Source organism: Carcharodon carcharias, chromosome 7, assembly GCF_017639515.1.
Source record: "Carcharodon carcharias isolate sCarCar2 chromosome 7, sCarCar2.pri, whole genome shotgun sequence".
Lineage (NCBI taxonomy): Eukaryota > Metazoa > Chordata > Chondrichthyes > Lamniformes > Lamnidae > Carcharodon > Carcharodon carcharias.
Genome location: NC_054473.1, coordinates 135,539,691 through 135,559,625, shown reverse-complemented (window position 1 = coordinate 135,559,625; position 19,935 = coordinate 135,539,691). Strand labels below are relative to the sequence as shown.

The 19,935-nt window shown below is 38.2% G+C and overlaps 1 protein-coding gene across 1 annotated transcript; it reads left to right on the top strand.

The window, feature by feature from the left end:
- The first annotated feature begins 620 nt into the window (after positions 1 to 620).
- irx5a (iroquois homeobox 5a) lies at positions 621 to 4,390 on the top strand. Its single transcript, XM_041191118.1, has 3 exons — positions 621 to 1,049; positions 1,390 to 1,795; positions 2,159 to 4,390. The coding sequence occupies exons 1-3, from the start codon at positions 813 to 815 to the stop codon at positions 2,875 to 2,877; spliced, it is 1,362 nt and encodes a 453-aa protein (XP_041047052.1). The 5' UTR covers positions 621 to 812; the 3' UTR covers positions 2,878 to 4,390.
- Positions 4,391 to 19,935: the final 15,545 nt, after the last annotated feature.

Sequence of the window (19,935 nt, the reverse complement as noted above, 5' to 3'; positions counted from 1 at the left end):
TTTCTGCACAACCAATTATGATTTAGCTCTTCGCTAGGTAATTAACTGAGCCACGTGGGCAGGGTGTGGATTTGCCGGCGTATTTGAAATGATCTGAATCCTAGGTTAAGGAGTCAGACACATAAAACATTCTGTGCATATCACATGGGACATTAACTGATTCTGAAGAGCTTACATTACTATATACAATGGATACACACCTGTAACATGGTAAACATGGAACATTGCAAGCGATAGAATTGTAATTACTTGCGAATAGTAAATCTAAAATCGATGCAAGGGTTAGAAAACGTACTTTGGGAGTGTTTGATTAGCACGTATTTCCAGTAAGATCAACATTTGTTCCTGATTTTATGGGCTTCTGTCACGTATAATATCAGCAAACTTAACGTTAAGTTGCTGGAGCCTGGTAAAAGATTGCCATCCAGGGGCCGGCGCACTTGAGCCTTGAAGTGAGGCTTGTTTCGAGAGAGGGAGAGAAAAAAAAGCCTCTCATTAGGTTGGTTGTGGCACCCCATCAGGCTGCTGCCTTTCTTCTATTGACAACACCCTGATAGGAGGAGCTGCGAGTGCGTAGAAGGCGTCAGAAACCCTGAATTTCTAACTTGCATCTTGCAGGACCTTTCCCAAGCAGCTCTGTCCAAAGGAAAACTTCTGCAAGCAAGTAAACACTGGGAGAGTCAGCTAGAAGCTGACAGCGCAGACCCAGGCAATCTGTCGGTGTATGACTCCAGATCACACAATTCACATAAGAGCTTTGGAAAGAGGGAGTTGATTCACACACGCGCACACACAAAACCAGAATCTTAGCCATGTCGTATCCTCAGGGCTACTTGTACCAACCGTCAGCTTCTTTAGCTCTTTACTCGTGTCCAGCGTACAGCACGAGCGTGATATCGGGACCCAGGACGGATGAACTTGGGAGATCTTCCTCGGGATCTGCCTTCAGCCCCTACGCCGGATCTACAGCGTTTACAGCCCCTTCCCCAGGCTATAACAGCCACCTCCAGTACGGTACAGACCCGACCGCTGCCTTCACTTCCTACGTGGTAAGTTCTGTTTTCTAGACACCATTATAATGCACTCACAACTATTGCTGAATAGAATGGTGCCTCTTTTCAGATCATTTCTGAAAAGATCTCACCTCTTTCTTTACAAACTTTTCAAGCGTCCCAGTCTATTATTTTAATGCAAATTCCTTCGTGTTAAGTACACATTTGGTAAATCGGACATATTTTGAAAAATGCTTGATTTTATTACAATCTTCAAAAGCTCACAGCTTTGCACTTAACTGTTCGCTTTTTTAAATATTATCATTAGGAAAAATGGTTCACAGCTGAATGTATTTGGTACAAAATGCGATGTTGACGGGTGTTTGTTGTGTCTTAGGGTTCTCCCTATGATCACTCGACGGGAATGGCTGGATCTATAGGATATCACCCGTACGCTGCTCCTTTAGGCTCTTATCCCTATGGTGACCCGGCTTACCGAAAAAATGCCACCAGAGATGCCACTGCCACCCTCAAAGCCTGGCTCAGCGAGCACAGAAAGAACCCTTACCCCACCAAGGGCGAGAAGATCATGCTGGCTATCATCACCAAAATGACTTTGACTCAAGTGTCCACCTGGTTTGCGAACGCCAGGAGGAGGTTGAAGAAAGAGAATAAAATGACCTGGACCCCGAGAAATAGGAGCGAAGACGAGGAGGAAGAAGAGAACATAGATCTGGAAAAAAACGACGAGGACGAGCCGCAGAAATCTTTGGAAAAGGGAAACTCGTCGGAACCGGAGTCAGGTAAGGTATTAATGAATATTTTAGTGAAATCATTTCCAATAAACGCGCCGAGCTGATTTTGGTTTATTATTTATAAAGCACCACAAAAGCAAACAACACACTGATTTTCGTTTGAATTGTAATTTTCGCTACACGTGCAGTTCAGAGACGCTTTTAAAATGCAATACTGTCAATTTTATTTTAAATACCGTCTCCAAGTAACACAATTTAAGCGAAATCAACAAATCAAATATCACATAATTTTGAATTCCTTTGGAGCAAACATCACGACGTTCATTAGATTCTAAGAAAGATGATTTTACTTTGCGCTTTAGAACAGAATAAGTGTTTTTTTCTTCCTTTTTTTGAACTGATTTCAAACAGGGAATCAGAAAACGAACATAGGAGACATTGCTTGTGAAAGATTTGAGGAACAAGATCCGAGCAAAGAAAGTGGGCAGATCCTCAGCGATTCGGAGTTAAAAGACGCGGAGGAAAGAGAAACCGTCCACTCCCCCAAAGCCGCGACTTCTTCCCTGGTTGTGCCTCATGGTGCTGAGCTCTTGCACGAAAGCAACGATTCCGAATTGGAAAATGCACATACAAACCTAACTCACACTCTTCCGAGTAACACAGCGAACTGCAATGTAACTTCAGTCATCCATTCCCCCCCGGCAACAAGCTCCAAGCCCAAACTCTGGTCTCTAGCAGAAATCGCCACTTCGGACAAGTCGAAGGAACAGAGCGAGCAGCAGCAGAGTGCGTGCCCGGGTCAAGGGTGCGCCGTGTCGGCCAGCGCCTCGTCTCCGTCCCGTTCCCCTTGTCCTTACCCGAACAGCGCCGTGCTGGGCCGGCCTCTCTACTACACGTCGCCCTTCTACCCAGGCTACACGAACTATGGCAGCTTCGGACACCTTCACAACCACCACGGAGGTAGTAGCACAACACACTTCAGTTCAAATGGATTAAGTCAGACTGTCTTAAGCAGAGCAGAGGCTCTGGCTAAACTCTGTCCAGAAGCTAAAACAAAGGGCCCGGCACAAATAGATCATTGCAAGGACACATCGTCTTATGATTTGAAGAAAGGTATGTCCAATATTTAATACTGGTTCTTCGCCGAATCTCTGGACACTATTTATTATTTTGCCATGGCAAAGTATTTTCTGTCAAGATGGTATAAAGTAACAAAGATTTTTAGTTTCTGATATGTTCGAAACGGTTGATGCAAAGTGTTCAAAATGTAACATCTGAAAAGAATGTCTTAACCAACCACGAATTAATTTGTATTAAGACTAATTCTGTATATTTAATGTAGCGTTTTTGTATTTAAAAAGGATAATACACCCTCTTTGAAGTAAATTATGAAACGAGTCTTCTGTACAGATATTATTGTTGTTCTTTCGTATAATATATACACATATATAATATAAATCTGTGTTTTTTGAAATGTTTCCTAGTTAAGATGATGGCAATTTAATTTAAGGCGAAAGCTGTTTTCTCTAAGTGTGGGGGAACAGGTTTGAACAAAACACAAATTAGACTTTCTAGCGGAAAACATAAATTCAAGGGCCGCTTCTGAGCGAAATGTAAATATTTAATTAAAACACAGTTTCGGCTTACACATCCAGGCGATCATTGCGCTTTGGCTTGTTTTGTTATCAAAATGTGATGAACTTTTATTTTAAAGAAAATTAATACCAGAAAGAGAGGGTGTAGCACTTTCACTGTGCAGTTGGTAGAGTGTAAGAACTGGCTGGAATAATAAGGCTAAAACTAAAGTGCCATCCTTTAACCTAATTACATCCAATCAGTGTCGTGTTTTATGCAAAGCAATCATCTGGTGAACTTTGCTAATGAGTTCGATTTTATGCCAAATTTAGTCCTCATTACTATCGTAAAAAAGCACAGCAGTGCTATATATGAGACAGAGAGAACTGAATGCATGCTGACATCCATACAAGATAACCTCGCCTAGACTTTTCTCACCCCACCCCCACAAGTTGTGTTCGTTTACCATGTAAATTCGCTTAATTCTCCGGTGTTGGCCGCAAGCTTTTCTTAGACTTTTTTTTTCCCTGCTCATATTTCCCCACCTTCAATGTTACGATACTGGAACCCATTCAGTTAGAAGTGTTGACTTGAACTTTTCCCAGATTCGCAGGTAGGTGTCACACTTGTTCCGAATAGAAAATCATCGTACTTTCAACTTGAGTGCCAAAAATGCTTTTTTTTTTATTTAAAAAAAATTGAATCAGATAGCACTCTTTGCAACAGAAACCCTCCAATTCACAAACCAGGAGCTATCAAATTAACGTGAAACTTTACAAAACGGAAGTAAATCACCTATTATTTGATGTGAATAATTTCACTCCAGTCAATGCCCTGAGCATGTCGCCGTACCTCCAAGTGTGATGCGACGATAGCCAGAAATTACATTTTTTTTGTGAAATATTGTCTGTGTATCAAGTTTGCTGGAAAGAGATAAAAAAATATTTGAATTGTATTTTTGTAAGAACTATACCCAGAGCTTTTACTAATTTATGCGGCTGTTTTTTTTTTGCAAAACAATGGAATCGGAAATGTTTGTAAATAAAATCTCAGCCTGATTTTTCCAAATGCAACGTGATGCTTCTTGTTTATGTTTCTGTAGAACGGATTCAGCCCGACTCTCCTAATTTAAAAGATCAACAGATTGAGAAATTAAATATTAATGACAGGCCCCTCTAATTCTTTAGCTACAGAAAAAGGGAAAACGAAAAAAGAGCTCATTTATAGGGGCAATTAAATTGAAGATGTCAGCCTCCTTTCCCTCAACTGAATTTAATCAGCGAACCCATTAAATATTGTATAGCAACTCTACATTTCAACCTAATCTACGGGTAATTTAAAGTTAGCTGGGTGGAAACGAACTGATGTAAAATTTGTACTTGACACGTATATATTTTGTTAATGTAAAATTACTTATGCTATTTGTATTTCCAGCGGTCTTTTAGCACAGATAATACAGGAAACTCTTGGCTGTCAGACTAAATTCGAACGCTGGCACGTGTGTTTCATATATTTAGCGAATTTTCCAACCAACTGCAATGATAACTTATCACAATGTGAATGTTTTCACAATTAAAACCTGAATAAAATACACCTTTTTTAAGAAAAATGCTTCATTGGATAGGATTTGAATGTGCCGTCTGCATGTCATTATAAGCCATTACACATTTAGATTGTTCCTTGTCATAAATATATGATTAATTCAGAACCTAAATAGTACTTAGGTGCATCGCAACACTCGCTATTTTTCAAAAAATAAACAACGCACGCATAACTTATGTGCTCGTACAGAAAATTGGACAGAATGTTATTCCAAAATGAAGTATTTTGCCATATTATTTGTTAATTATCTATAAAATGATTCAGTGATTACACCTCCCTTGAACAATTTTTATCAAATGTATAATAGGAAGTACATTTAAAAAGACATTGAAGAAAGGCGGCTTCATTTGTCAATTCTCTTTAAAATGCAGATTCTCTATGGGTTGCCATTAATCTTATTTAATTTCACCTTTCTAGTATTTCAGTAAATTGTCAGGAAGTGTCTCAGGGGGCGAGTATAAATACCCCTTGTAACGATGCTAAAATGTTCAGAGTCTCCCGGACATTCAAATCAGAACTTCTATTTTTATCTGGTGTTAAAGTGTTAGCTGCACTGGCGTGATTGCAATATATCATCAGGCAGCAGCATAATTATTAGTTTCTCCTCGCCTCTTTCCCCATCTGGCTTTCTTCAATGTGTTTTTTAGCTTACAAAAAATAACCTGCAACTTAAAGTTATGATCAATTTCAAACAAGGAATTAGTTGTAAATTACTTTATTTCGTGGAATCTATGCAAATTAGTAGTGTGACTACGGTGTCTATTTTAGGAATTAAATTAATCTTTACTTAATTTTAAAGGATTAGTGACTTACAAGCAGTATTAGTCTTAAGCTGATTTTTATATTTTTTCATAAAGAAATGATCTTTTATAAGTTGTTCAAGTGCATTAGCACAGATTTACAAATACTATTTCCAATGTTCTACACACAGTCAGAATATCTCAGGACCAGGCGTACCAGATACTAGTTACAGTTACCTTGTGGTTTCCACTTAAATGATATGGATTTTAGGGGTTGGGTGGCCAGCGTGGAATTGGCTGTTGTATAATCACACACGGATGTTCCTCCAGGGCAGCCTTTATATTAAAGAGGATTGATAACCGAATATATTAATACTTAACTATATTATCACTGCAGCCCAGATCTATTTTATTTCATCTAGAAATGAAAACAATTAATAGTATAACTGGTGTTCTGAGTTCAGCAAACTTTTTTTTTTCTAACTGATCAGAATATTTATTATTTGACCACAGTTTCCTGTAGACCTTGCACAGTACACAGGCACGAACAGGCATGCGTACTGGTCTGATTTACATGCATATTTTCAAGCATATGAATGCGTCTAGATACACATGCATGCATATACATACAGGTGTATGTGTGCATGCGCCTACTTGGTCCTACATAATAACTATAGCCAACGCTCACCAGTACTTTATCTGCTTCCTCGGATCAAAATTAAAGGATTTTTGTGTCGACCTTTATCATAAACATAATTTTGAAACTTCTTAAGCGTAAGTTTGCTGCATGTTAAACAATACAAATTCATAATTTGTACACTCTTTCTGCATCCCACCCGCCTTTTCCCAAACCAAAGACTCGATTCCTTTTACTGAAACGGGGCAAATGAATGTAAGAGAAATGTCGGTAACTGCTGCGACTTTCAATTGCCTTATATACTTCTGGAAATGCTGGCACCGATTTTTATGTTCATTACAATTATCTGAAGATACTTTCTATACCAACCGCATTGTTTGAACATCGATATGGATCTTCAGGCAATTTCGCTGAATATAATAGATAAGATAAAAATGAAGATGACACTTGGTCTCACAACCGCAAATTTGGAAGTTCTAGTTGAGAAATGAAAAAATGAGACAGGAATGGGCCTGAGTTAAGTAGGGAAACGTGCAAGTTTTGAACAGATACTTTTATTAGCAACATGATGTGTGTAGATATGCAGACATACACATGTTTAGAAAAAGAACCATGCTGTTAGTGTGACATTTTAATTCGTTAATATGGAAGGACAGGAAAATGCACGTCAATATATTTATAATTAAATATCAGTGTAAGATATGAACAAGATGGGTACAATTAAGCCAAGCAGCGTTTGCATTTATGCAAAAACGGACTGAAAACAGAAGCTAAAACACTGGATGTCGCTTCATCCCCGGGGAATCATATATTCCAGGTGACCAAGAGCAAAGTGGTAAGGGACCACTGGAGCAACAGAACAATAACATGTTACTGAAACTTCATGAACTGAACTGGGAAGTTGATTTTTCCCGTCGTAATGATTGCCTTCCCTCCCAAACCTCCTAAGAATTTGGTATTCCTTCCACACGCTGCAGTCTGTCCTTAGTTCGCCCCATTGACTGGTAAGAGGTGAAAAGTCTGTGTCCTCTTCCCAGCCGTGAATTCCTGGCATTCCACCCTTTACATGGTCAAAAAAAAAATCTGTGGAGCAACAACAAGCAGACAGCAACTGCTTTCAGTCCCAGCCATGCAGAGAGAGAGAGAGGGAGAAAAAGGAAAGAAACATCAAGTATTACTGTTCATTTCTTCGCGCCTGACAGGTAATGGTGTCAAAGAATTAGGATGGCAGCCACCTCAGTTGGTTTCGTGAAATACTGGGTTTCCTTAACCAATTCGGCAAGTCGTCTATGGTTGAAAGTAATGGGCCAATGACACTTGCAGCACCATTGTTAATGAAACAAAGGGACAGTTTATTTTAAATCATCATGGGAGGAGAACACTAATGCTTGTTTTGGGGATATTAACCTATAACTTTGGTTAGCACATCCCTACACGCACAAAAAAGCTCGGTTTTTCAGGGTATGCGCTTTTATTTGCTAGTTAAGAAGCACATCATCGCAGTGATGATCATATTCTTCACCAGTCTTCTTAAAAAACTTAAAACTCTTGATCTCGAAATGTGTTTATCTAACCATGCGGCACAGCGCCATGAAAGAGAATGAACAAGTTCGATCAATACATTCTCGTTGGTCTTATGCGATATTTCATATACTTCTGGTTTATTTTCTAAAGAATAAAATTGATATGCGAAGCAGTTCTACTCGCTGTCAAGGGATTCGTGCTTCACTATTCGTGTGCATAATAAGTACCGAACAGGGTGGGCTGCACAATTATAAACGCAATCAGAAAATGAAAGGGAAACACTTATAAAGGTGTCCCGCGTTATTTTACATGTAATCTTACGTACACACTCTCTCTCTCTCTATATATATATATAAAGCCCTACTTAGCATGTGAAAACACGTTTGTTATTGTGTTTTTCACAACTGGACAAAAAGTGCAATTGCAAGCTGCTATGCAAACTTGGTACAAGAGGTTCCGTTTTTGTGAAGCTGTTTCTTATTTGACCATGCCCCCCTCCCTCAACACTGTTAAAGTTTAGTTGCCTATTTAATCTACAGCCGCCGTCTCCAAATAAACTCCAGTATCCGGACAAGGTGGGAGCCGATAGCTCTTGTACACTTTTGTCTGCATCAGGGAGCAAAAGGTGCCGTTTGCACACTACATAAATAATCATTTGAAGAAAAACCTAAAAAATGGCCTACAAATCGAGTCCATCTGGAGCTGATCGAGATGATCAAAGGCCCTGGTTTGCTTGGGCTAAAATGTTAGTCTGTCTGTGTCCTGCGAGCATATTTAGGAAACTCGTTTCTGTACCTAGAGAGAGAAAAAAAAATCCACTGATTCCAACCCTTGACATGAACCCAACAGGGAGACCGCTTTAAGAAAGCATACAAAATACATTTGCAGAAAGGATGGGATGGCAAACGAGACTTTTTTTTAAAAAACAAATACCAACTTTGTTTGAAGTGCTGGCTGGCGCCGCGGATGGGAAATTTGTGCCGGCTCCTAATGAATTGCAAGCCTCTGCATTGCGTATGTCAGTATAGTCCTGTTAGTGTGGTAATGAATGGATGGTCATCACTAAGGTAAGTAATTCACATTACATAGTGTACACTTAATAACTTCAACTGTTTTCCTAATTGCTTTAAAATGCCTTATACAGTATATACAATGAGCTCTGCATCCGGAGACTCCAGGCTTCTTGGAAAACCAATAGATTTTATATTAAAAAATTATACTAATTTTATGTGCGTTATATATTGGTCTCTCTGGCCCAATTGAGAATTATATGCACTGTAAAAAAATACTGGTGGATAATTAGTGGGGTACCATTATATTGCAAATTATTTATCTCTAAATAAAGACTAAGCAACAATATATCTGATTTAAAAACTTTCATGTTAAAACTTGTAATTAATATGTTGCCAATGCGAATGCGATGAACCAACTGTGTAAGCGTCAATGTTTAAATCGAAGAGCTTCACGGAAATAGTTTTACCTTTTTCTACAGTAAGTGGTTGGGCGGAGGACTATATTTTGTTGCTTGGATAGTCAATATGTTGTGAACGGTAAGTGGCTATTTGTGTAAATCCGCATGTTGTAACATTGGAAAATAATCTGGTGACATTTTTTAACCTCACGTTTTTTGACTGTAGGATCAAAACCAAGTTTAACAGATCATAGAGGCTGTAGAGCACATTATGGCGCTACATAACACTTTCTAATGGTTATATGGACGACCACACATGTATAACATGCATCTGTGTAGGTTGCTGTACAAGTGAAGCGATTTGAGAGGGTCTTGACTGCACCACAAGGGTATTTTATCGGCTTAAACTGTCACAGCGAAAACGGGCAAATGGTGTTGAGACACAGATTAGCCATGATTTAATTGCATGGGGGAACGAAGTCGATGGGCTGAATGCCCTGCTCCTAGTTCTATACATGGATTTCAGAAACTTTTTGAACGTTATTGCCTCATTATCCACGCTGTTTGAAATGCTCGGTCTGGACCTGTTGGAAGACTCTGCTGAATGCGAGCTTCCAGAAGCCTCAACCCTCTAAGGGATCAGGAGTGAATTTGCTAAGCTTTTTTTATTCTTCACTGTTTGAGAAATATTCCAAAATTACATACCAAACTCCTGATTTTATCTGGACTTGGCATCTTTCATCGTTTCCTCCTGCCTTATTCAGCCTTTGTAGTTTTTTTTGTTGCTCGTTCTATTCTCGCCTTTACTCTGTTCTAAGAAGAAGGAATGTAAATAGATTCCAGATTAAAAAGAAATAAAACAGCCCGTCAATTCATTATGTAATAGGAATCTATTGACAAACGAGGTGCTACGTTGTTAATTATTGTTATTATCCAGATGTACAAGTCAAGTTCTGCTATAGCAGCTTGCACAAACAAACCACTAGAGGCACTGACAAGAGTCAGTCTGCCACTTCAGAACAACATCAAATTCAGTTAAAAAGTGTAAAGGGAATCCTATTATTTGACCTGGTTAGATTATTAGTAAGGACATCTGCGACTGGCAGTTTACCAAGTATTGCCAGAAACATATACGGCTGCACCACACCGCCCTCCCCCCCCCCCCAAAAAAACAATATGTTAATTCCTATCAGCCGCCTTTTCCCTCGTTCGATTCTGAACAAAAAATTGGCAGAACTGCAGCAACGGGGAGAAAACAGAAGCGATCGCAAAGCAAGTGACTGTTTCTGAAGTTACCTTTTGTGTGCGTCTATAAGCAATCTTGTGGCATTTTTCTCACAAAAAGGGATTATAATGCGCCACCGGCGTGGGATCAGGAGAGTTGGACTGGAGTACACTTTCAGTGAAATCGCAGAGGGGATAAGGGTCTTGCTTTATTTAATCATCAAATCCCGGGAATGAAGCTCTTAATTAATTATGGGCGCTAAAAATTCAGCCCAGCTGTTTCTTTAGCTTGGCGCTGGCTCGAGTGGAGAAAGACAAACTCTGGGCTGAGAACTGCTAGAGCACATTCAGCATAAATCACTTCCTAATGATACTCCTTGGTGAAAATGAACCTGCTAATGACAGATAGTTTATTGTCTTCTAGATTTCTATACCCTGTACAGTACAACACTGTTCAGTCGAGTTGTTACCTATTAACGATTTTGCACTTTTAAATGTTCAAAGCCGTTTAAATATTTATGTTGAAACTGTAAACTGACCTAGATATGGGTTGTCACGATATGATTTACAACTTAACAAACCTATCCAAAGTAGGAAAAGAGCTACAAAACACAAAGTTAGTAAAGGAACAGTCTACTTTTATTAAGGAATGAGACTTGAAAAAGCAACGGAAAAGTAACGAAAACAAATAGGCATGTTCCTTGTTTTTCCAATTCTTTCAAAAGTCTCTGGGGGAAAAGCGAGTGCTTGTGATTCTTGCAGCTGTTTGATAACACTCTGCGCAGTCCTAAGACTGCTGATCCGCTCAGATTCTATCAATGGACAGTGCATGCTAAAATTTGAAAGTGCTCATGATAGTTTTTTCCGCCCCGTGTAACATTTAGTTCCTCGTTCTATATTTAATCACACTCGTCGATTTATGATGTATATGTATAGAACTAGTCAACTCGACACAGTATTGTAAATATTGATAAGCTAACAGATATGGCAAGAGCATACACAACTGAAAGCAGTAAATGCATTCCGCATAATAGATTGCATGGGGCTTGCTTGGGCTATGGGTGCATTCATAGATCAGTTGCATGTAGCGTTTTACCAGCGAACTGGTTTCGGTTTCGCACAAAGGCCTAGAGTTATTTAGGCGTGAGATTTCCCCAACTGCGGCTACACTAGCGGTACCACTTGGGCAAAACAAAACCTTATCATTAAACCTTGAAATGTCCCCACCTGATTGAGTGGTAAGTTTACAGACTTTGTTACTGTTAAAAGAAAAGTTCAGTGAAGAACTCAGTCCTATTTTTTGTTGATATTAAAAATGGACTGGCATTCAGATGCTGAGGAGCAGAACCGTGCACATGGGTACAAGCGCATTTGTACTGTTTAGTAGCTTAGAAATCTCCTGTTCTTCATATACCATTCAGTGGGACTGTTGATTAAATAATACAGAAAATGTTTATAATCCAGCTTTATACTTTAATTCCAATCATGTAAAACCATTACGACTTGAAGAATGGCTGGGCTTCTTTATTGCATCTCTGCTGCCCACAACCTAGCCGTCACCAGGTTTCATTCACCCATCACCCCTGTGCTTTGGCTACCAGTAAGTGAATCCTCAACTTTAAAATTTTCATCCTTGTTTTCAAATGCCTCCATGATCTCACTCATTTGCTATCTCTCCTCCAGCCCCTACAACCCTCTTAAGATCTCTGCACTCCGCTAATTCTGGCATCTTGCACAGTTGAGATGTTCATCACACCATCATTAGCAACCATAACTTCAGCTGCCTGGGTCTTTAACTCTGGATTTCCCTCCTTAAACCTTTTTGCCACTTTGTCTTTCTTTAACCTTAAACCTAGCTTCTTAAACCTAACTTTTTAAACCTACCTCTTTGACTAAGACTGTGCCACTTGTTCTAACATTTCATTATGCATCATACTTAGTTTGATAATGCTTCTGTGAAGCACCTTGGAATGCTTTACTACATTCAAAATGTTATATATATGCAAGTTGTTGAGGGTTGTATAGATATAACATGCTGTGTCATGTATGTTATATGGTAGTAGGATCAAACCATGTTTTCCTTCTGTGACAGAATTGACCTTAGGTTCTGCTAATTTCAATTGGATCTGGGGCAAATAGGGTTGATTCCACAAATCTTCCCAGTTATGCCATCGGACAATATTCAGTAACAACTGCCTAACGTCAGTCATATCAACCTCTTATCAGTTGCTGCTCAGTGAATTTCTGCCTCATAAAACAGTAAAATAGCTGTGAAATAATAAAAAGTAAAATTTCAAAAAGAATTTATGGCATAAAATTAACATTTTGCTGGCAGCCATTAACTACAAAACAACATGCAACAACCCGAAATATTTTATTTTCTATTAAAATGTTACTATAGGCAATATGTTTGGATGAATGGAAAAATACCTATGAGTAAACTGCCATTAAGCAGTATTTTATATGCAATAATCTAAATATATCAAATCAGGAGGGAGGAGGAGAGAGAGCAAGAACAATAAAGAAACAACAATGAGAATGACAAAAGTTATCAGGGAATGGCTTCTGAAAAAAGAACAAAAACATCATAAAAATACAGTGGGAGAGATAGAAAACTTTAAGAAGGAGAGAAACACGCTTGGAAATGGATAGATGTACAGATTCAGCAAGACAGACAATAGGAAGAAGGAGAGGCAAATTGAGATCAATGAGAGGAGAGAAGGATGAAAACATCCTGATAGTGAGTTGGTCATGATAAAGATGCACACTGTGAAGGGAGGAAAATTACATGCAGGAACCAGAAGCTAAGGCTGATAAGGCAAGAGCAAGTGAATAAGTTGTATGTCAATGCAATATTACTAATTTCCTTCTCACTCTATTTTGAGGTTGCATTTTAATTTATCTTGGGGAAAGATAGTTTAGTTGTACATGAATCTGAAAGGGCCAATTTTTGTAAGGGAGCAGTGAGCAAACATTGTAAATATTGTCAACAATTGTATTGAGTACCTTAAACTATGAACCAACATGCCTGGAGATTATACATGTAGTATAAATACACAAACTAGATTATTTCTATAAAGCTGCTTAGGGAGCTACATAAAATGTGTCACATTGCAAAGGGGATATCATTGAAAGGTTGTTGTACATAGTTGGTTAGGGAATGGAACCATAAGTAACATTTACCGTCCCAGAGGGTAGGCTACAGTTATAGTGAGGAATTAGTGCTTGCATGTGCATATGTGTTTTGCTTACCTCGCAAAGACAAACTGTTAAAGTATTCCCTGTATATGTGTGTATCCATTATATAGTGTGCACACTTCTACAGTGCCAGAAAGGATTTGATAGCAGCTCTGTCTATTGTTTAAGTAAAGGATAATTTTTGATTGTTGTGTTTTCATAATTACCTAGCTTGCTAGCAGTCTCTTAACAGCCATTTCAGGATATTATTTTAGAATTTTTAGAGATGAAAGTCACCATTTTTATTTAATGGTAAAATGGCACAATTTGCCCAGACATCTCTTTTCCTAAAAGAAATAGGCTTTCATTTGCTGAAACCAAACCAGACTCTTTCCTTAAGCTTGATGGATGCAAATGTAAATGCGCACTTATTTAATTGGATCAGGTCCCAAGATAAAAGAGATAAACGGCTCCCAGTTTGCCAAGTTATTTTCAGAGGCATGCAGTGATGTGTGTAGCGAAAGTTAATGAAGAAGCAAAGAGACAAACTGTACTTAAAATACCTTGGGTCTAGACTTGTTGAAAGGAAGCCTAGAGTTTTTTTACATGTAGGAGAATTTGAGAGAAGCATTGACATGCCCTTCAGTGGAACAGGTGGTGGTTTGTGGAGGATATCTGCTAAACATTACTGAAATAACAGGCAACCACGGAGAGATCAATTTTTCTCTAGATGATGCTCTGGTAATACCTGATGAATTAAAATGCTGCGTCAAGTTTCATCAGTGTGCACTTTTTGTTCTTTGGTTGCACTTTAAGCAATCACTTCACTTCATAGTGTGCAATCAAGCATCAACTGCAAAAGCAATTATTACAAAAATGCCTATATCACTGTATTTACTTGTTTTATCACTGTGGTTTACATACATATGCATGAGCCATTAACAGACAGTTATTGATACAAACACAGTTTTTGTTGCTAAAGGCCTTCCAAAACAAATTCTCCGGCTGAGTGCCAACGTATGCATGTTGGCTTGGTGCAAGCTGATTAGTGAGATGATTTACAGCCTAACAGAAAGGATGATACTGTCAAGGCAGCAATTCAAAAAGACAAGATAGCACACCCGCAAGGCTTCGTTCATGTTAACGTAAACCACCCAACAAATCAAGTCCTACACCACAAATACCTGAAACAGTCAAGCAATCAATTGGCTGCAGATTAAATGCAGTCTCTATTACCAGTTTCTCTGGTAATTTGTTACGCTGACAATAGTATCTCCTAGCTGTATGAAACCACCCCTCCTCACCTGTCCAACTGTGTGAGAATGGAAATATTTCAGGACCGCAGCAGGGCACCTAATACAACAGTTGCAATATTGCTTCTGTTTTCTACCCTTACAAATGGCAAGACAATGAGTCTGAATGGTGGCCCACAAAGCCCAGGGGTCAAATGCTGCAATTTCAGCTACATACAGTTGTTCCTTTTGTCACTAGACTTTTTCCCCCTGTTCATTAATAATAAAACAAAATCTTTCTCTTCACTAGCTGTCCTTGATGGAGAAAACCTTACTCTGTAATAAACTTAGGGACTTTGATCTTAGACCATTCACTTAGGTCTTTATTTTAGCTGAAATCAGTGGCAAAACTATGTGAACTTATTGTTCACACTTGCTGTGCTTCTGGTTTAGAAAGAACTGATTTATTAGCTTGTCAAGGGAAGCATTGTTCAAGAAGGCAATCAAAAAGCACTTACCTAGCTAAACTAAAATTACTGGCTTTTCACTGGCTAATTTGTATAACTCCCATGGAGCAGCTTGGAAAAGGTTTGATGAGGCATAAAATGATGATTAATGAATTTATTGCCCTAGTGCTCATCAAATAGGAGTGTGATTTGTTCTCGGTGTAGTGTCTGTTGCATATAGAGAATAGCCAGATACATGACTTTCAGTATGAGTGGAAGTTTGATATTGGATTAATCAGGTATTGACAGAATACATCAGATTATATGTTTATATGTCTATATTATGTATATTAATGCATACATCAGGTGCCCTTGTGTTTTACATTTCATTTAAAATTTTTGGTTCTTCCATTGATATCCTGATTCACCTCTCCTCATTCTCAGCCTCTCTAGGCTTTTATGCCACCTGCATCCATTCTTGGCTCCATAGCCAAACTTCACAACTGCTTCTACTCCTGAATTCATTGTCCACTTCCTTGCTACTCACTGATTTTTTTCAGCACTTTTGTCCCTGCTCTGGCATTTCAAGCCCTTTCTACCCTGTGTCATAACCCCTTCCCCCATTGATTGAAGATGTTTGTGGCCTGTCTGAACCTTCTCTGTTCAAATCCACTTACTCTCTCTCTTTAAGTCACTTTAAAGTCTCATTTTAAATCTCCCCATTCAGTTTGCTGGTTGGGTCAGATTAGAACCCAGTAAAAGCCAAAAGAAAAACACAAGATGTTGCAGCATCCACTGGGCATGGGCAGGAGACTCCTGCTGAAGTATAGCATCAGAATTATTTAGAAGAGAAGTAAGGACTATACGTAATAGAAAGAAAGATAACGAAAATAGACAACATTTGGAAAATAAAGTGATAGACGAAAAGTTAAAAAAGGCACTAACAGAAGAAAAATGAATACAAAGTAAACACAAAGTAAACACAACAAAATGCAGGATTAAGAGAAAAAAAGGAAAATTTCTGAGTAGAAGTAGAAGAAAGAAAGTGTTTGGAAAATAAAGTCAGAGAAAGAAATATATTTTGTTTGAAATGGAAGCTTGTCTGGTATCATTGGTCTGAGCAGTAAATGTGATATCGGAGCTAATAACAAATGATGGCATTGGTCTATTCATAGATGCTAAAAACTCGGTTCAACGGTTCTAATATGATCTCCTTCTAATTCTTTCTGACCCATGTGACCTGTTAAATTTTTAGATGTAACAGAGGCAACATTAGGGGACTGGTGAGACAAAGGATGATTTGATAGGAGGTTAAATGAGAAATGTGAAGAAAGGTGCTGCAGGGAGATATCTGCTCAGTTTTCGGCCCCCAGCCACTTTGACTATTGAAGTGGTTAAATGAAGTAATAGGATAAGGTGCAAGACAAACTGACACAAAAGTGTTAGGTTTAAAATAGAAAAGGCACAACTAAGCGATAAATTAAATATTGACTAAAGTGACAACAGATGACATGTCAGATGCATCAAGATGAAGAAATTCTGATTATCTTTGCCAGCGTGACTGTTCATTTCCAACAAGGCACAACATACTGAAATAAGTACATTTCAATTTCATAGCATTTAGAACTTAATGTGATAAGCATTGTGCAGTATAGTTTTGGACAGGATATAATAAATATTCTATGATGTGGAGTTATGATAATTGTTTGTTTCAGACAATAAACTAAATACCAATATCACTTCCTATCTAATGAGATGATATAACATTATTTCTAGCCTAATCATGTAATTTATTCACAGCAGCCTGCTATTCATTGAGTCTGCCATGATACTCCTGGCAGAAAAAAAAATGGAAAAAGAGAACATGGTACGAAATAACTCATTCATTGCATTACAGGAAATAATATACACTGCAGTGTGTTCCAGTATTTCCGTTGAAGTAACAAACTGCTGAAACTCTGCTCTTACTGTTCATGTCATTAAGATAACTCTTTAGTTTGTGCATGACCTATAACACGCCAAGGGTGCATTTATATTCCATCTGTGGAATTAAGATCCATTCGCCCCTAAATTCTCTTTAGTCACATGAGCGCCACCAAAATGTGATCTCAGCTTGCAGGGATTCCTTTGATGATGATGCCATCATGTCACAATGTTCACACTCCAAATATTTCAGTTAATTTTTTTTAAATAAAGTTATTTGGTGATTAATCCTCAGGTGGGATGGACTATTTGGGATCCTTTATAATTTAATTCCTCCCTCCCCCCCCACCCCCCCACCGCCTTAGTTGTGCTAAACTCAAAATGCAGCAACCTCAATTTTATGCTGGAGTCTGGGAACTGCTGTTCAGGTTTGAAACTCATGTACTGGGAATAGAGAAGCAGATTTGGAGATCAATTCAATTTGCCAGCTATTCTGTTTATATGCAATATTCAGTGTCTCTGTGAAGCATTTCAGTGCAACACTAAGGATATGTAAATACACACTTATCCTGCACTTCCACTGCAACTGTAACAGATACAAAGTTATTGTTTAAATGAAGGGCAGAACATTAGAGTTTTTTCTAGCAAGAAGGATTTGTACATTTAATTTTCAGTAGACTTGCTATAAAGCTTATGTCATTTGTCAAAAGAAAAACTGTTCTTTTAGATTTCAGAAATTGTAAGTGCTCCTCTAACTCGTGACAGCTTAGACTAAATAATAGTATTTTAAAGTTTTTTTGAAAAGTGCTTGATTTTAGTGATTACAAATGCACCATGTATATGGTGGCATGAAAAATTTGATCAGCATGCATTAATGCAGCCTAGCTGACCAGTGTTGCTGTGGCTACTTGCAGTGTTTGTGCTCTCCAATCAAGCCCTCAAAGCCCAGGAAATTCCATTCCATTTGTACCTAATTCTTATTTTTTGGGTTTGTTCTGTTTGAATCTTATGGGCTAGGAAGTTTGGAAAGGATCCTTTTTTGTAACTGCACCCATTGGTGGCTAAATCCAAAATCCGAACATTCAGAATTGTTGAGCAGCCTGGAGAAATGCAAAATAACAGGAACATTAATTTAGCATTTACATATGACCCCTGAGTTCAATGGCATGGGCCAATGCAGCTAGGCGCATGGACCATTTATAAGCTTTTAATTTGGCCGCCCGTGGAACTACCAAGGGTAAGAACCTCTTGAGATGGTCCCTAGTTCTTCCAGAAGCAGCAATGCTCCATTTACCTAACAACACCAATGTCTGGGGTGGGCCACTGTCACCAACAGAGTAGTAATGTAAAGGAACCACTTAACAGCTCACAATGGTGATAACTGTGAGCTGTGCGTTGGTGCATTAGGATGATGTTCCTCTGCTATTGGGATTAAGGGCCATTTTATTACAGAGTTTAGAGCTTTACCAGAATAGGGAGTGGCTGTTGCTGATTATTTATGCAAACATTTAAAAATGGCATCATTGACATCTTTCATCTAATTAAGTCAAATCTACCCCCGCACATACACACACACACACACACACAATCACAAAACAGAAACACCTATTAAGTTTAGGATAATTCTTTTTGAAAGCAATACAGACAAGTTCATTTACTAAATGATTCTGTAAATTTTAAATGATTTTACAGTCTGTTCATTAAAAGGTCATATGTTTCTGGTAGTGCTATTATCACAGAAAGCAAGAGTTATAGGAGAAGCACATAAAAAAGCTTGTGCATTATCAGTTAACAGAGTTATCACTGCAACTGCCAGAAATGTTTTGACATTCAGAAGGAGAAGACATTTTTGCTATTACTGTGGTAATATTTCAGAACATCAGCAGCTTCAATGTGTGGCAGAGAGCAGGGTTTGATTGATTTCCAGTAAATACAGTTTATGTCAATATAAGTAAAGAGATGGTATTAATAATAAGCATAATGTTAGACAGCAATAGTTTGCAGACATAATTGCTTTAATGTGGGCAATTAAGACTAAGTGCATGTGGTTTTAGTGACTGCCCTACATTCCTTTGGATGATTACAGTGATCAATGCATGTGATTTGTAAGTAGCTTCATATTGATCAAACAGTAGAACATTCAACCTTGAAGAAGTCATTTGCTATGACATGAAATGCAGTATCCTTTTATGCTATCAAGTTATATTTATTTTTACACTGATTATCGCTTTATTGATAGCCGCAAAGTTTTCTCCCCAGAATATGTTGCATATGGATATTATTTTGTATTGTTATCTATTAAATTTCATATAAATAGATTGTGTTTGCATTTTAATGTAAGCAGAAAATAGGTTATAAGCTAAGATGGTAGATAAGCAGTAGCAGACATTGAAGAAGATATTTCATAACTCTCAACAAAGATATATTCCATTGAGAAAGGATCACTCTGTGAAAAAGATGAACCATCCCTGGCTAACTAAGGAAATTAAGGATGGTATCAACTTAAAAGAAAAGGCATACAATGCTGCAAAGATTAGTGGTAGGCCAGAAGGTTAGGAAAAATTGTAGAAATCAGCAATGGATGACTGAAATAAGGAGGGGAAATAATAATATGAGAGTAAACTAGCAAGAATTTTTAAAAAGCAGAGGCCTGGATTTTCGCTCCCGACTCCACAAGCCCGACTCAGGAAAAAGTGT